At 33.6% G+C, this 18080-nt stretch overlaps 1 protein-coding gene across 1 annotated transcript in view; it reads left to right on the top strand.

The window, feature by feature from the left end:
• The first annotated feature begins 636 nt into the window (after window positions 1-636).
• LOC132739758 (uncharacterized) overlaps window positions 637-18080 on the top strand; it is a 19694-nt gene continuing 2250 nt past the window's right edge. Inside the window, exons 1-7 of the mRNA XM_060727548.1 lie at window positions 637-838; window positions 8388-8448; window positions 8956-10178; window positions 11304-11397; window positions 11842-12005; window positions 13491-13649; window positions 14356-14464. Of these exons, the coding sequence (XP_060583531.1) occupies window positions 824-838; window positions 8388-8448; window positions 8956-10178; window positions 11304-11397; window positions 11842-12005; window positions 13491-13649; window positions 14356-14464 (1825 nt within the window). The 5' untranslated portion in view covers window positions 637-823. The remainder of the gene's footprint in view (window positions 839-8387; window positions 8449-8955; window positions 10179-11303; window positions 11398-11841; window positions 12006-13490; window positions 13650-14355; window positions 14465-18080) is intronic.

The raw sequence follows: 18080 nt of genomic DNA, 5'->3' as shown, positions 1-18080 counted from the left end.
GTCTGAAAGTGAAACCAATCCTATCTCCTTAAGTAAATATTGAATTGATACGGATCTTGTTGAACCAGTTACCACAAAGTAGTAGTTCGACTTCCGTACAAAATACTTATTCACTATTATTATACACACTGCCAACATAACAAAATCAGCAAAAGATAGACTTATCTATGTATATGACAAAAGATACCAAACTGTAAAAAGATACCAAAAAAAAAAAAAAAAGTTTTTGAGAAATAAAAAACGATAGCATTTCTAAGACATAATGTGCCTTTAAGCAAATATGAGATAAGAAATATCCGAAGCTTTGCATCTGATACCAGTATTCTCCTCTGCTCTCTATATTCAAATGATGCATTTATATTATTTATAATTCTGATTCAATACTTTCAAAATCGAAATGCATTTAAAATAAGTCATATATATTCAAATCAGAAAACCGGTTTTGCAACTAAAAACCATGTCTTCCTTTTTCTCTCAACAAATAATTGTTTGCTATGTGGGCAAAATTTACATACATGAATTTTTTATAGAGTTTCAGCGTTTATTGTTTCATATTTTGCCATGTTTCATTAAATATTCTATGGAAACTATTCAACAAAATGACTTTACCTTCAGAAATCGATACACATCGACGGAAACTGTTATCATATATAGACAGTTGCGGATCACTGATTTGATGACACTATATGGTGCATATTTAATTAAATGACTTTGCAATCAATTTGATATTTGGGTGTGTTATGACATTGCATTTAGTTGGAAACGGGACGTTGAGAATGGCGGAGTCGAACTAAAGACCGTTGTTATCAACAAGAATTTTGACATGTTCACAACAAAGGTAAGTTATTAAATCATAGTGAATTATATATGTATATATTTTTCATTAGCGTTGTTATATACATTCATCGAATATTATCTATTAACATTAAATATATCTTTTCTCTCTATTTTTAATTATGTGAAATATTTGTTTAAGCTTATCCTGAAATGAGTAAAAGGGATATTCAAAGTTAATAAATTATAATTGTTTCCTTGAAACTTTACATTCATTGCTTAGTACTAGTTGGTTCCAAGAAGGGGTTCAAGAGAGTTTCAATAAGCTTATAGCTCCAAACAGTATCGAACTACGATACATTTGTATAATCAACGTTAAAAATGTTATGATACCGAACGCTATTGCATTCACAAGTCAAACTTGACATTCTTAAATCTAATTAGTGAATCAGTTAAGATAAATCTATATAGATAATAATAGAAGGTACAAAGAAGTATATTACAAGGCAATTAATTAACTTCAAATTACTGACCTGATATTTAATTTCGTAATTATTGTTTTAGTAATATATCACCATATAGTCGCTTATACATGATATAGATGAGCTTATATCCATTTTTCTGTTGTGAATTTAGTGAATTGTTTTCCCTTGAATGTAATGAAGGTCAAAATATGATACACTGATATTTTTAACCTTTTAACCTCGCCAAATTTTAAATTTGCTTTTTACTATGCCGTGAGAACGATTTACTGTGTCACGAGCACGACATACTAACACGAGTTAATTTAGTCAAGCGCACGAGTTTCAATGTCTTGAGTACGAGTTTCTTTATCATGCGCGCGACCTTATACGATTATACTTATACGATACAATTTCGTGCGCACGAGATAAATAAAAACATACACATACGTATCAATTAGTTGGTTCGACATATCCCTTTTTAGAAAATGTAAAATATATGTCAAAAATAGTTTTACAACCAGTTGCTTTCTTGATACGACACCATCTTGTTCCCGCTTTAATGTTTTTTTTTATTTTCAATGATTTTTTTTCGTATATCGTTAAACTTTAACCGTCATATACGAATACGAATAATTTATTTGCATCCAGCATAGCACGATGCTTATAACAAGTATAAATTGAAACATATAAAATGGTTTGGAGATCAAAACATAGATTTCACAGCAAACATAAGATGATTTATGGAATATTTTGTTCAATATTCAATAATTAGTATGTATTATTTATATTGCGCTTGCATGCATACGTTTCAAATAAACAGACGCCAACCTATACTATTCTGTTTCCGTATATTCTAAATAGTAACAGCGTGCTGTAAGTTGTACGGTCGAAAATGTGTAAACTGTATCATCGTTTAGGCACCTTTCTGTTGAAAATGTGTCAGAATTAAATCGTATACATACACATGCACAGTGAGTTAACTAGAGTGCAAGTATACGTTACCCGCACTCAATAGCATGCCCATTAATTGGCTCATTTTTTCTTGGGTTTACTTATTTTAACGACTGAGAAAGGGCTAGCGATATAAATGTCATATCCAGATGCTCGTTCATAGGCTATTGTTTTTCTGGGGTTTCATATGGTGACAACGGGGAACGGGTTGTTATTTTTGCCTATGATATATAAGAGAAAGAACATAAAAACACTCGGCTATGATTTATACCCCGCAAATCTAATAGCCTCGTGTTTCGATACTCTTTCTATTACGTAGAATGTCAAACGTTTTTATCTGTAATATTATATCTTTGAATATATCTGGCCATAACACATCCATAACACCTAAAGCGAAATTTGAATGAACAACGTGTTAAGCCTCGGTACCATATAGGTTGAACCAACGTAAATGATGAGTACACATGTCTAAACAACAAAATGCTAATGAGACATTTTGAGAAATTATAACTAAAAACAATACGAGATACTCGATTTACCATTAGGCAATATTTAGTGCGAAGTATCTCAAAACATAATAGCAATAACAATCAAAGCGTTCTTCATGCACATTTTGCTATCTTTATTAAAACAACTTACATATTTACGACAGTTGCTAGGCCCGATCTTAATATGGTTCACCGAAACGTGCACCGGTTAGAAAGATATGTTGGTTTCCGGTGATCGTATGGAGGTCTCAATTTCCGGAAATTAAGCCGTAAGTTTTACAATTTTGAATTAATGTTGTTAAAGGAACTATCATTTAAAAAATGCGAAATGCCTTCTATAGATTCTCGAAAGTTTGTCATTCGGTGAAGTTTTTTAGGTAAGGTTTTTGTTACCGTATATTAAATAGTCTATGTGTGTCAAAATCTTACATACCGATGTAGAAAATGACAGGAACCGTAAAGGTGTAAAACATACACACAGACCCTGCCTTAGTAAGCTCTTTAAAGAAGATTATTATGGCCATAATTCAAATTGTGATCCATATGTGGATATGTGTTCCATATAAAAAATAAAAATATGCCATAATACTGAAAATCTCTTCGTCGCCAAATACAAATTACGTGTAAGTTGTTCATAATTATAGGTCAAGATTTTTTGATTGTATGAACAAATTTCCCGCATCGATATTTTATCAAGAGAATTGTTAAAAATGTATATTGTTCATATTGGACCCTTTTAATTCAGAGAATGAAGTGGTACGGAGAAAAGAGCGTTATTTCAGCGTCAATATCGTCCTCATATGGACGTTAAACCAACATACGTTATACCGGAAACCAGCATATCTCTTTAACCGAGAGCCGCACGAAGTTTATGTGCTCCAACACCCGTTGCTACGAGCGCAAATAAACAATTAAATACGATGATTTATGATCCATCCGGAATATATGGAAAAATTAAAAAGCTGTTGAAAATCAATTAAAATGGGTTTAATTAACAAACTGTACTATTTCAAGTTTGAAATATTTATTTCATAGGTTTTCAAATTGATCTGTATTGATTTAAATTTAAATTGATTTAAGAGAACAGAACCTCACATTTCCGACCACGGGATGTGAATATTTTATTGCTACAACAAAAACCAAATACTGGTTGATTATATGCTAAACAATACGCGTCACTTTTAGGCGGGAATCAAATATTAATACAAACCAAGAATTCAACGACATTGTCAGTAATAAATTTATTTCATTATGAAAAAGAGCTCGTTACAAATTCTATATTCCCCTATTCCCGTTTATTGTGTAAAAAAATGACAACGAAATATGACAGCAAAAAAAAAAAAAAAAAAAAAAAAGAAAAAAAAAAGGGAAAGCAGCAGTAAAAGCATAGCAGACTGGCGTTTCCACGAGTTTTACCCGTGTGGCACGGGAGTGCCAGATGAGTCGCGTGCCAAACAACAACGACAATTTAGCGCACTTTATAAATGAACCGCGTTAAAATGACGTCGTTTTAGAAGGGAAATATGTGCTTAGGATGACGTCATTTCGCCCTTGTTATTTAAGTTGTAAGTTCATACGCTATTGTAAGAAAATAGTTAGGGATGAAATGACTTTGATTTCCATGAACATACATCATATTGAGGGAAACCATTTTAAATATGAAATAATATGGCAGAATATGCAAGAAAAAATATCTGACATATGTTTGCGGTTCGGATCGGAATATCCGTCCCTCGGGAACCCACCAATGGGTAAGTTTGAGTAAATATCAATGCTTACAGGGATAGGGAAGGGAAAAAATCTTAACTGAAAATTCTGAAACTGAATTGATATTAAGAAACAATTCAAAGCATATATTCGTGATCTAATTGTAAAAAGGAATTAATATCTTTTGAGGAAAAATTGAATATAGATTCACAATCGATAATAAAGTTGTTTATATCCTATAAAGTTGGATGTAGAAAAAAATCTTATTTAACATAAGGAAGGCACACTGGTTAGTTTTCAAAAAGACATTAAACATCAATGCTTGTGTAGACTACTGCAATTTACCATTAAGTAATGTTATATGAACATCGATGCGTTTGTCAAGTTAAGCCTGCCTTTTGGCTGCATTGTGGTAGTGGTGGTGTTCAACCAGCTTCAATCCAGTAAGTCACATTGAACTAACCAGAGCACAGTTCAGCCACCGCATCGTTCCTTGACAGGCTGTCAAGCAGTTAACCATTATTAGTTGCCTTCACTTTGCAAGGGACTGATAAATTCTGTACTTGTCGGAGCAGAGGTACAGTGTGAATGACCTTAGAAAGGATATCATGATCAATCACAACGAAAGTGACATTCGCCGTCCGGGAATAGTTAAAATGTTAAGATTTGTTGTCCGTGTATTATAATATAATTGTTTATATTGGTGATTTAAATGATTAGAGAATACCAAACTTAGAAGAAATGTGAAAGCGATTCGGGGCATGAATGGAACTATCGTCTAAAATAGAGAAAAAAGAATCCCTATAGAAAGACTCAAAACATCAAAATTAAAAATGAAGACTCTGTTTAATTGAGCCTGTACATTGACAATACTGGAAAGTACACTGTCCCCGATTCCCTAGCACCAGCTTAAGGTAGTTTTTCTGTAATGCTTTGTAACACCGCACTTTGCGGTCAAACGCACTTTGGGGTCCGACCCCAAAGTGCGTTACGTACTTTGGGGTCCGACCCCATAGTGCGTTACGCACTTTGGGGTCCAATTTCGACCCCAAAGTGCGTTAAACAGGTACATATGCATTTTTTTAACATCAGGCAAACGACCGCACTTTGGGGTCATAGAAAATTAAATTTATTATGTTTTAAATAATATATTGTAGTCAAAGCCAATGGTAAACAGAAAAATCAAGGCATTAAATAGACACAAACATGTGCCCTGAATTATAGTAGAATCAATAGGGATTTAAATGATCTTGATTAGTAAGTGAAGAACTTTCACCAAATAAATCACCAAATAAAGAATTTGTATCAATTATTAAGCTTAAAATATTTTTTCTCAAATTTTCAATTTATTTTAAAAGAATGTACACCTTTCATTAATTCCATTGTTTTTAGCTAAATGCATTATTTTCCTGTTTTTTATTTACTCATTTTTAAGAAATATGATAGTCTTAGCATAGACAAAGGTATAACTTCTGGGCAATTTAAGTAAGACATTTCAGTAAAATGATAATATGTTGAAAGGGCAATTTATTTAGCTAAATGTGACATATAAGAAACTTGACTAGGTGTAGATGCGGCTTTAAGTAGTAGTCGTACAGGCAGTACTAAAAATATCAACTATTTAAGTAGTCGCACATTAAGAGCGGAGCTTCAGAATAATGTTAATTCTCTTTGGGGGTATATAGGAGATTGTGGGGTATTGATCCCCCCGAGGGTTAAAAATAACGTTTTAAAGGCACATAATGCTTTTATTTGTTTTTCTTAAAAGCTTTTTTATTTTGATGTTCTTCTATATTATCCAAAAAATACACATTGGCCAATTACCTGAACCATCTTTTTCATCTGTTGCTTTTTGGCAATGAGTACAGTTATAGTGAATTAGTATTTTATATGGAAGTCAAATACTACAGTGGTCGTTTCTTCTGACGAATAATATCACAGTTATCGCTACTTTATTCAGATAACAAGCATCTTACATTTCTCAGATACCATTATTTTAACATTATAAAATTCATGTTTGCTCTTTCTTAAGAAGTATGTAAGAATTAGATTTCCCATAAAAAAGCCTCTGGCGAACGGTTGTTACTGAGATTACAAAAACCCTTAAGTTTGTTGATAAGCCTTATAATGTTTTTGTAAAAATCACTATTTATAGTCCGATCGAAAAAAAATTTAAGTATATTTATAGTTCTTTGGAAAAAGACATTAACTGCATTTTTCATTTTTCATTCCCAACATATTTAAAATGGGTCTCAATATGGCACCAAAAGTTATTAAGTAAATGACCGACAGAACGGGATACTTTTCGCAGCATCTTTTAATTCTAGGAATACACAATTTCTGTACTAGAGTATTTTGAACGGTGGCATAAAAGTGACATTTGTATTTTTTTTTATACTTTTTTTTGTTTTTCGTGCATATTTTTGTTTGCTGTCGTAGATATTTTTTTTACATGTAGTTTTGCATACATATTCTTTTTTAGTTTGCATACACATTTTAATTTAGTTTTGCATACATATTCTTTTTTAGTTTGCTTTAGTTTTTTTTGAACATATTTTATTTTTGTTTTTTCGTATATATTTTTACATGACGCCATTTGCAAAGTAGAGGTTTGGATAATTACACCATTTGTTATACACCATTTTCAAACACTTCGCCATCTGTAAATTACAGTACCCCATTTGCAAATACCAACATTTTCATTTTTTAGTATCCGCGCTAACCCAAAGAAAGGTTCTGCATATGGTCTCGTTGTGGTTAACATTTGTCACAAGGTGCCTTAAAATCCTTCATGGGGTTTCGGAGATAAGGAGCGGACATGAAACCCAAGTCTTTATCCTTTGACCTGTAGCTGTGACCCCGACCTTGAGCCGGCACACCTGGCATAAAGTTCTGTGCATTATCTGGATGTGCTAAGGAATTGACCTAAGTTTCATAATTCTCAATTCTCAGGGGGGTGGGGTTGAGTGGTGCATATTCATGGAATAATAACTGATCACCAATCAACAGCCCTTTCCAAATAGACACTGATATAACAGTATATAATAATAAAAAAAATAATTAAATAAAATACATATAATATAAAACATGGGCCGAAAAGGGTCGGCCGAAAACGACTGGGCCGATTCCAAAAATGGGCCGAAATGTGACCTAACCACTCTGCTAGTTTTCTACTCAACTATAGGTTGAGATTTGAAGGCTGTTTTGATTGGCTTAAATATGTATGAAAAACAAAAATAACATATGTACGAAAAACAAAAATAAAATATGAATGCAAAACTGAAAAAATATGTATGCAAAACTAAAATAAAATATGTATACAAAACTAAAAACAAAAAAATGTAAATGTCACTTTTATGCCACCGTAATTTTGTTATATGAACAATATTTTTAGATATTTCAAGTGGTAACATTAATGATACTTTTATCACTTAAGCATCATAAAGTATTGACCGCCATCTTGAACTCCAACTCAAATATTCCAATGTCGAAGATAGAAAATAAGTCAGTACTCAGTATTTAAGCAGAACTCAGATGACACTTTTAGACCTCTTGAACCCAAAGTGCGTTGATATGTAGCATATTAACGCACTTTGGGGTCAATTTCTCGATTTTGATCCCAAAGTGCGTTTGACCCCAAAGTGCGGTGCGAAGTTTAACGCACTTTGGGGTCGGACCCCAAAGTGCGTTTGACCCCAAAGTGCGGTGTTACAATGCTTACCCGCCAAAAATTCTAACAATGTCCAATGTCATAGCAAATTGGTTATTTCAAGAACGTTTTTTTTTTCTCGAAATATTCGACATTTAATTATTTACAATTATAAACGGTTAACATTATTGAAAAATAACGTTCCGGAAATGATCAGTTTATTACGATATTGGCCAATGTTAGAAACTATTGACGGGAAAGCATTACAGTAAGATTACCTTATAGAACAGAAATTGAAAACTTATAAGATTTGCTCTATACGTATGTTGAAAATATAAAACATTTATATTGTAGAAAATGAACGACCTGGTGATGGTACCCTTGTTTTTGTTAGCGACAGTAATCCACCTTACAGGTAATGTTATTTTCTTACACCAGTCTTGTATGTTTTGAAGCCTGGAAACGTGATAAAACTTGGGAGTCCTAGTGGGAGCATATAAGGGGAAAAAACTTTATCCCGTTTTTAGTACTAAACTAGAAAGTAAAACTTTAACAGTTTTTATTAAATATATCTAGAACGAACGTCCATCTTTGGTTCGCTACATTATGTTTTGATGTTCTAACGATTTCTTAGAATAAAAACATTTTTTACCCTCGAGTCGACGGGATATTTATAAAAACAAAAACAAAAAAAACCGTAAGATAAGGAGCATTTTTGCAGGTATGCGATAATCTTCTGCCAGATATTTTAACCAACTCCTGCATGTTAACTTGATTTTTTTATTTTTTTTAACAGACATCAGACAATAATTGACAGACAGGAAGGCTTACAGACAGACAGACAAACAGGCATTCAATATCAAACAAAAACATGTCGATTTTTTTAAAATTAGAACTGTAAAAAGGTTTCAATTATTTGCAGAATGTATGGTCTACCACACAGCGTTCCTTGGAAGAAATTTTTCAGCACCAATTGAAAATGGAATATATGGGTTTTTACAGTATCAGGATTTATCAGAGAAACCAAATGTAGTTGACGAAGTGAATTGTACATGGACACCTGACGGTACAATGATAAAAGCATCATCACCGGAATGTAGGGATCTAATTCCTGATGGTTTTCAACTTTCATCGACCGGTGTCAAGGTTGAATCTTCCGAAGAATTTACTCTGCATGTGTATCAAACCGATTCAAAAGGTAATCTTTCCGACGGGTACCTTGCTATTCCAGACGAGCATCTTGGTACAGAATACTATGTTTCTACTTATTGTTCGTTAGGTGGTCACTGTCAGATTGCTGTGGCAGGTACTACCGACAGCACATCGCTTCAGATTGTCTTTCCCGAGCATATCCCACCAGGGTCTGTCACTTGCAATGGACAAAGTATTACCACTGGGGACCCAGTTTCGTTTAAACTAAACGAAAACGAGGTATTGCATATTGAAAGCAATGAAAGTCAAGTTGATCTATCAGGCACTTACATAACATCTGATAACGTAATAGCAGTGTTTATTGGAGCACGAGATGGTCCAGATGACGCTTGCATGATTGAGCAAATTCCTCCTGTTAACAAATGGGGTACTGAGCTTGTTGTAGCTACAAATGTCCTCAATGACGCAGGTGATGCCATAAAGATTATAACCCAAAGTGCAGATACAACAATTCACATCCTCAGATATTCCCCATTCACAATTTCTAACGCGGGAGACTATGTTGAGCTAAGGATTGACTGGGAAATGCACAGTACTATCGTCGCAACAAAGCCAATCCTTGTTGTACAGATTATGTCTATTGACATCTATAACGACACGTCCATAGTAAAAGGAAAACCTGCCATGGTGCTTGTACCCCACGTTGAGCAATGGACCGACAAAGAAGTTAAGTCCGATTGTTTTCTAAACGCAAGTGACGATAGCATTTTAACAGCAGTCGCAGATTCGGACGTAGTACCATGGGATACCAATATGTTTGATATCACACAAACACCAATTAATGGTAGCGAATATTTTGTGGTAAAAAATAAACCTAAGGTAGAAATAACTGAAAGGATAACGTCAGTAGGTGGAATAAACCGTACTGTTTATGGCTATTGTAAAGGAAGGGCGGCAGTCCTTTTAGCAGCGAATTGGTTATGGAACAATGAGGTAATACATTTTTATTTTCTTGGTATAATGGTACAATGTCGAACTGTTATGGTGTCTTATTTACGCCATGTTGTAATTTCGCTTCTTTGCCTCCAAATGCGAAAACGCGAAAGGACGACAAAGCTTGACTGTGTCCTCTCTTCCTGTTTTTCCTTTTTCGGGTTTTCGAGGCGACAATGCGACAGAAGAAGTGCGAAAATACGACACATGCAATCTCGTATATATTTGCATTCCATCATCTGTCGTAATTTTGCTTTTTATGTAACATTGCGAAATGTGTATTTGCATTTCTGTATTTTGAACGCAAAAAAGCGAAAACACGACAGATGAAATGCAAATAGACGACGGATTTAACGTCTCGTATTGTCGCCCTTTTTCTGTCGTATTTTCGCTTTTTCGCCTCGAAAATCAGAAAATGCGAAAACACGAAGAGACGACAAAGTTCATTCGTGTTTCCACATTTCGCATTTTGGAGATAAAGAAGCGAAAACACGACATGGCGTAAATCAGCCACCATAAAAGTAGAAATCTTGTTTCGAATAAGACCCGTTTCGATTGCGGGAGAGTCATTGTTTTGATCCTGAACATAGTATACTGTTCTTAATTTTTCCAACATGGGTCAGACCCGTTGTATATGTTTGCTATATTCTTTTTATAAAATGAAGATAAAGAAGCAAAATAATTGCAGTAAAATTGCCGGATCACAAAATTGTTTGCAAATTATATGTTAAGATAGGATACCGGGAAAAATAATGTTTTAATCTTCTGCATACTTAAATGATGCGTGTTGTTTTTGTGTGTCGTTTTCTCGTCTTTGATAGTTCACGTATAGTATCATTAAATATACTTATAAATGCATGCTCTGTAAAAAAGTATTATTATACATACATGTATTTATATTAGTGTTTACTAGAATTAAGAATCAAGAAATCTATAGTTAAAATTATATGTTTTTATTGCTTTTTTGGTTGGCTTTTTTGTCGCACAACACTGTGAAGGTCATATGGCGTTTTTTTCATCTTGACTGGTGAAGGAAGACCTTAGGTGGCCTTCCTTGTAATACTTATGTAGCATGATGTTTTCAACGGTAACGTTTCAAATAAATATGTTTTTGTGTGTTTTCAGGAATGTTTTCGAACTCGTCCGATGCCAGGAGACGGAGTGGATAATGACTGTGATGGTAAAGTGGATGAGGACAACTGTACAAAGGATGATTTATGTAAGAGTTATTGTTAATAGACTGTATCTTTTTTTTTTATTGCCGGCCGATGTAAAAAGGCAAAAAATTATTGTATTATTATGTTAATACAACACACACAGCAACTGTTCTCAGTAAATACCACTCACTCACTCACTCACTCACTCACTCACACGCTCACCAACTCACTCGCTCACTCGCACACTCACTCACTCACTCACTCACTCACTCACTCACTCAACTACTCACTCACTCACTCACTCACTCACTCACTCACTCTTACTCACTCATTCACTCACTCACTCGCTCACAATGACTTTTTCAAAACCGCTTTGATAAATAGAACGTTTAGTCATGGCTTTAACCAAGTCACATATGAAACTTAAGTTAGTCTGAGTGGACAGCTTTAGAACAGAGAATCATTAAATTTCGCATTGTTAAAAGTTATTTATATTTTAACTTCAGTCGTCAATTTTCATTCAACACCAAACAAAACCAGCGGAGAGATTTACTCCAAAACGTTGATTGTAATTGGTGCTTCACCAATTCATTTTAGTGTGACAACTTGTGGCGTTGCTGCAGTCACGTTTAAGGTAGCCAATGACCAAAGGAAATTGTTTACGGCACATGTAAGTATTTATTACATTTTTAAGTTAAAGGGACACCACTAAGGTTTGTTTTCAGATGACAGGACCCGAAATAATTGTTCAAGATTAATGTTCCATTTGATGTGGGTTTAGACCAATAACTTGTATGCAAAATTTTACGTCATTTACTGACTCCGTTTTTCCAGAATAGCCCTTTTTTACTGTAAAAATTGACACAAAATTGAAAGGTCACTCAAACAGGGCTAAAATTAGCGCAAAAATACGATTTAATATTTACTATATAGGTGTTAATTATCTCTGTTTTATATGTCCCTTGGTTTAATATTCTGTCCCATGTGTCCCCAACTGATCTACGTAAGAAATTAAAATTTTAAGTGTTTGTTTTGTTGTTGATTTGTTGTTTTGTGCTTTAAGTACATTCAGATTGAATAAAGCTTTAAGCTGAAACAACGTTTAATATAAAAAAAGGCATTTTGGAAGTAATTGTAAATAATTATGTTATTTCAGGCAGTATTTTTTTTCTGAAACAAAAAGAAAATAACGGAGTGTACGACAGAAAGAATAAAAAAGTTCAATGTCACGTGATCACTATTATTTATAGCTGTTATTTTTGCTGTTATGAACCCATTGACATAGGCCTATGTGTCTATAACTAATAATAATTAATTAATTAATGGATAAATCAATAAATTAATGGAATTGGTAAAGAACACTTTAATTAATTAATTAAAAGCTTGAAAGGAGACACAGGCAAAATTTTAATTTCTTAGTTTTGAATTTTTCATTCATTATTTTGTAAATGTCCTCATATTGAATACACTAAACAGTCAAAGGAACCAAACTTTTCTCCATATAAAGAATAAAATGGTGTTTTCCTAACTTGAACCGCGTGGGTCAAGTTAGAGCGCTATATTTCACAATAGTTATCACTGTGTACTCTGAAAACGTTAAAGAACATGTCAAATCAATTACTTAGACTTGTTTCAATCATACAATATCCACAATACCTGTTATTGTAACTTCCAGGGTTTGTTCAAATCACATGACTTGTTTTTAAAATATTCGGAGATTCTGTTAGCGTCTAAATTTCGTTGAACATATATAGATATGTTTAAGCTTCAAACCCAAAATAAATAGAATTTATACAGAAATTCATGCTGTGGCTTTAAGAAATGTCATTTTAGGATGATTTGAGTTCAGAAGATCATTTATATATTTTTGTCATTATTTTACCTGAGTATCCCTTTAAAGCCAATTAGCATTGTTTCGGAAACTTTAACAAGAAATATACAATTAATAGTACCTTTTTTACCTCAGATTATTGTAAAGAACACTTAAGCGATTTCCTTATGACTTTACTAACTTGTTTAACTTCATTGAGCAGGACTTGATTGAGGTTGCCTCCTTCAAACGTTGTTTTACTTTCCTTCAATATTTCTTCTATCATTTTAATTCATGGATTACAGGATTTCTAAAAAAATTAATTCGCCCCCGCTCTCTTTTTAGATTTCACACAGAATGGTATCGTTATTATTGTCATGCCCAGGCGGATGTCCAAATGGTAGTCACTTTCATGACAGACAAGCAAGTAGCCCTTGCGTTGCAACTAAACAGGAATTTGAAATAAGATGGAGTATTACAGCTGAAGATACTGAAATTGAATTTGTAAGTCTAACTATAATATATATTTTTTTTTATCTATAAACAAAATAAAAAGGTTTTAAAATATACACCCCCGATTTTTATTGCCATGGCGGGACTGCTTTTTTTATTTTCATGAATTTTTGGTTTAAAGGTTTAACCAAAGACGTGGTTTTTATTTTCAGATCTTTCCCTCAATCCTTTTACTGAAGGGTTTTTTATTTTAATTGAACAAAATTTGAAGAACATTTATGATCCACGCTTTTAGCTCATATCGGTCTAAGAATAAAACAAATATACGATTTTCAATTTAATTCTTAGTTTATTTCTAAATTATCTTTTGTTCAATTTTCCACCTTAAACCCACATCGATCTATGAAAATAAAAATAAAACAAAAGTTTTATGCTTGAGGGTTTTGAGCTCGAATTTTCTTTCAATGTCTATGTAATTCATGTATGAATCGTTAGAACTGCTTTAAATTTCTATTTAAAGAATATTGTTTTGTACTCCAATGCGATAACAGACAATGCTTAGTAAGGCAATCTAATTAAAAATCAGATCATCGTTACTCAGATCCTACGAGCGTAGGGTAGTGAAGCGACAGTTAGGATATGATTTAAATGAGATTGTATTAAAGGTTAACATGAAATTGTGTATGTAATTAGGATGCAGACAATTACTTATATTTACTACATTATAATCCGATATTGATAGAAACAAACATTTCAGCTGTATGAAAACGGTACGCTTAACAGAACGTTTGAAGTCCCAGGTGTACAACTTGACTTTGATGTTATGATTATGGCGGCATTTTCAGGCAGTGCGAACTTTACAGTTGGTAAGTGTGTTTGTCATTGTAAGTTGTGCTGGCAATGTTTGGTGATACCTTAAATGTCCTGTATGTTGTAATTAAGGGTGTTACCACACCATGTGTAATTTTATATATGTATGTAATTATGCTTCTAAACCAATTTTGAAACATCTAAGAATTGTGTAAAATATGTGCTGAAAATATTTGTCCACAGTTAACATATGTAAACATTAAAATATATGCATTCATTTCTTTTTGAGAAATTTGACTTTATCGAAAATGAAATTTTAATTACCTGCCTTCATTAACATGAAATGAAAAATCGGTAATATCTTTACACAAAATGCTTTTTTGAACTTATAATATTGATACATTTTCATTTGAGCGTTTTATTTATAATATAAAACCATACATAATGAGTTACAGGATCTTTAATGAAAATGATCATCTTTTATAATCATTACATTAAAAAAAAATATGTTCCCATTTACACTGTCCGATTTTGCGTTCCGGTTTGCCACGATTTAGGAAATCGGGATCAACCATTGTTAGCCGGCGTGGGGCCGTAGCTGTTCCGTGAAGTACCGGGGCGAACCTTGGTGAACCGGGAAAAACCAGGACAAACCGGGAGATCGCCATGGTTGTATTAAAATGTTTAATTATAACCGGGCTTCACCGGCATTTACTGGAAAGGTGGCCGACAACCGTGTTCTATCGACTTGGCACCGGGAATCGCCGGGAATCCACCGTTTCTGTGACGCATCCATACCGTGACAAACCCTAGTTAACCGGGTTGCGTATTTATCAATGTCAAAACAAAAAGACAGAGAACCTGTGAAGACGGTAAAAATATGTAGAGCAACTGTAGAGCAAGGGTACATTGCAATTATTTGCGACAACGCTCCGGTTGGACCCGGTAATGTCCCAGATATAGCCGTCAAGTCCCGGTTGTACAGCGGTGATAGGCGATGGCGTCATGACTTCATGCTGACAACAGGCAATTTAAAGAAAAGGTATATACACACATGAAGTGCTAATTTGGATACTTTTGTTAAGGGAAGACGAAGAAGGGCTATTCTCTGCTTTTTCATCTGAGGCGAGTTTTCATTACTGTTCTTCTCTGAGTCGTTTCCAAAGGTACCTCAACCTCTGTAGGTGTTGTAATCACAGTTTTCCTGACTTTTTTCCTATGTCTTTTGGGTGAAATCTCTGCTGTCTTTTAACCAAATGACTGATGTCAACATGGTCATGCAGTTTTATTATCGGGATGCATCGGACAGTGTACATGTAAATGGGGCTTTACCATTTTAACTTTTTTTTCCCAATTTCGAAAATAAGCGCAAAAGGTTGACTAATCGATTGTGACAGGGTAGTGTACATTGGAGCTTAAACGTTAAAAAGTGTATTTGTACCCACGGATAAGCTGGAATAACTCTAATTTTCCAAGTTCCCGATAACATCTTTAGATTTCTTTTAAATCAAAATCAAATGAAATCAAGTCATAAAAACGTATAGGTTAACTTGTAACCTACAAACAATGTTCCGTTTTCTTTTTAAAGATGATTGAAAAATCAATTTACAATATTAAAATTGCGATCTGTCTTTAAAGGGACACTCGAGCAATTAATGACAAAAATATAAAAGAAAAATCTTATGTATTTTAATCCACGCTAAAATTAAAATTTTTTAAAATGTCAGCAGGAATTTCTGTATAATTGTATATATCTTATATGTTGAACGAAATTTAAACGCCAGCAGAATCACCAAGTAGATTTAAAACAAGTCATGTGATTTGAACAAACCTGGGATTAACAATAACATATATTGTAGATATTGTATGATTGAAACAAGTCTAACCCATTTTCATTTGATATGTTTTTAACGTTTCCATGGTTCACTATGACAACTATTGTTAAATCTTAATCCACGAGGGTCAAGTAAGGAAACCAACATTTATTTTTTATAAAAAGAAAAGCTTTGTTCCTGGGACTGCCTAGTGTATTCATTTTCAGGACATTTACAGAATAATGAATTGACTAATTCAAAACGAAGAAGTGAAAATTTTGCCTGTGTCTCCCTTTAAGACATAATTTTCGTCAATGATATTTTCTCGGGCGTATACTGCACAACCTCAGCTAGTTCAATGGCAAACTACCCGAATCATTCTTCTGTAGCATTTATGACAATAACTGCAGTTTTAAGGAATTAAGTATTTTGTACTGAAGTCAAAATACTCCTTTGTACTTTGTTTATATGCTAACGTTACTTCTTTATGACGAAAGTTTCAACAACCCAGGGATAACATGCATCTGACAATCATGCTTTAATAAACAAACCATTATTTAAATGCCATAACACTCATTTTTTCTCTTCCAAAGAAGAAAAACGTGGTAATCATCGATGTTTGTGAAAAACATTTTATAATTTTAACTTTTTACTATATAGCACGATTTTTTTTTTTGATATCCGAGTTGTGTCTAGTGGACTTTGGTTACACATGCCTATTCGATAGAAACACTAATTCAAAGTCAATTTCAATAGCTTATAAGTCCCTTTATTCCGCGATTACAAATAAAATGAATTTGAAACAATTAATAACTCTCCGTTTTCTGAAGGTAAATTAAAGAACAAAAAAGTGCGTAACTTAAAATAATAAGTCAAATAATATCTAAGATCGCGCTGACGCTATTTTTGGCATACTTGATCTAACTAACGTTTAAAAAAAGAGTTCACAGTGAAAGTTGCATCCTTGGAGTGGTGGAGGTGTTTGTAATTTTCACTCCCGGATCCACGGCAGTATACCACATTGAATATACCAGAGCAACAGTTCAGCCACTGCATCGTTCCTGGAAGGCTGTCAAAACTGTTTAACCACTAAGAGTTGCCTTCACATTCGCAAAGAAACTGATTTTTTTCTGTTTGATGCCAGAAAGCAGAGATAGCAAGTGCGAATGACCGTAGAAAGAATTTTCATGATCAATCACAACGAAAGTGAAACAGTGCGCGCACAGGGAATCAAGCTCGGGTCGTCCGATTCACTGTCAAACGCTTAAACTACTTGGAATCGTGTATGCGCTTGTTTATAAGGATCATGTTAATTATTCAGGTCATTTGGGTAAATTGATCAGCATTCATATTTTGACCGCAGTCAAAATCAAGCTTAACCTATTTTAGCACATCTCGAAAATTTAATCTCCGGCCAAACTCTATAAAATAATCCCTTATTTGAAATGACAAACTTTTTGTGCAAAAATACGCTGACGAGGTTGATTCCTGTCGCGCAGCTGTTGGGACTAACCCTTCCGGTAACAATAAGCCACAAAAAGCTTAACATATATAAAACTAAAATGCATTTTGCTTGACCAATTTCAACTGTCCGACTAGTGTCCTAATGTACTTAGTAACATGTATATTACGCCATAGTGTTATAACTATACCTGTAATTTGCTACAGGAAGGAAACATTTCTTTTCTTCCTGAGACATAATGTTGCCTTTTATCAGCATGAAAACAATTGTCAGCATGCATATTAGATGTACCCTTTTTTCTCTCACCTAATTGTAACTAAGATATAATCATTCCATGAATGTTAATATAGCCGTTTATCCATTATGTATTTGTTTATAATTATGTATGTATACTGG

Source organism: Ruditapes philippinarum, unplaced genomic scaffold (genome assembly GCF_026571515.1).
Source record: "Ruditapes philippinarum isolate M1 unplaced genomic scaffold, ASM2657151v2 ctg10009_1_1_1_1, whole genome shotgun sequence".
In the NCBI taxonomy this organism is placed as follows: Eukaryota; Metazoa; Mollusca; class Bivalvia; order Venerida; family Veneridae; genus Ruditapes; species Ruditapes philippinarum.
This window is presented reverse-complemented; position numbering and strand designations above follow the sequence as displayed.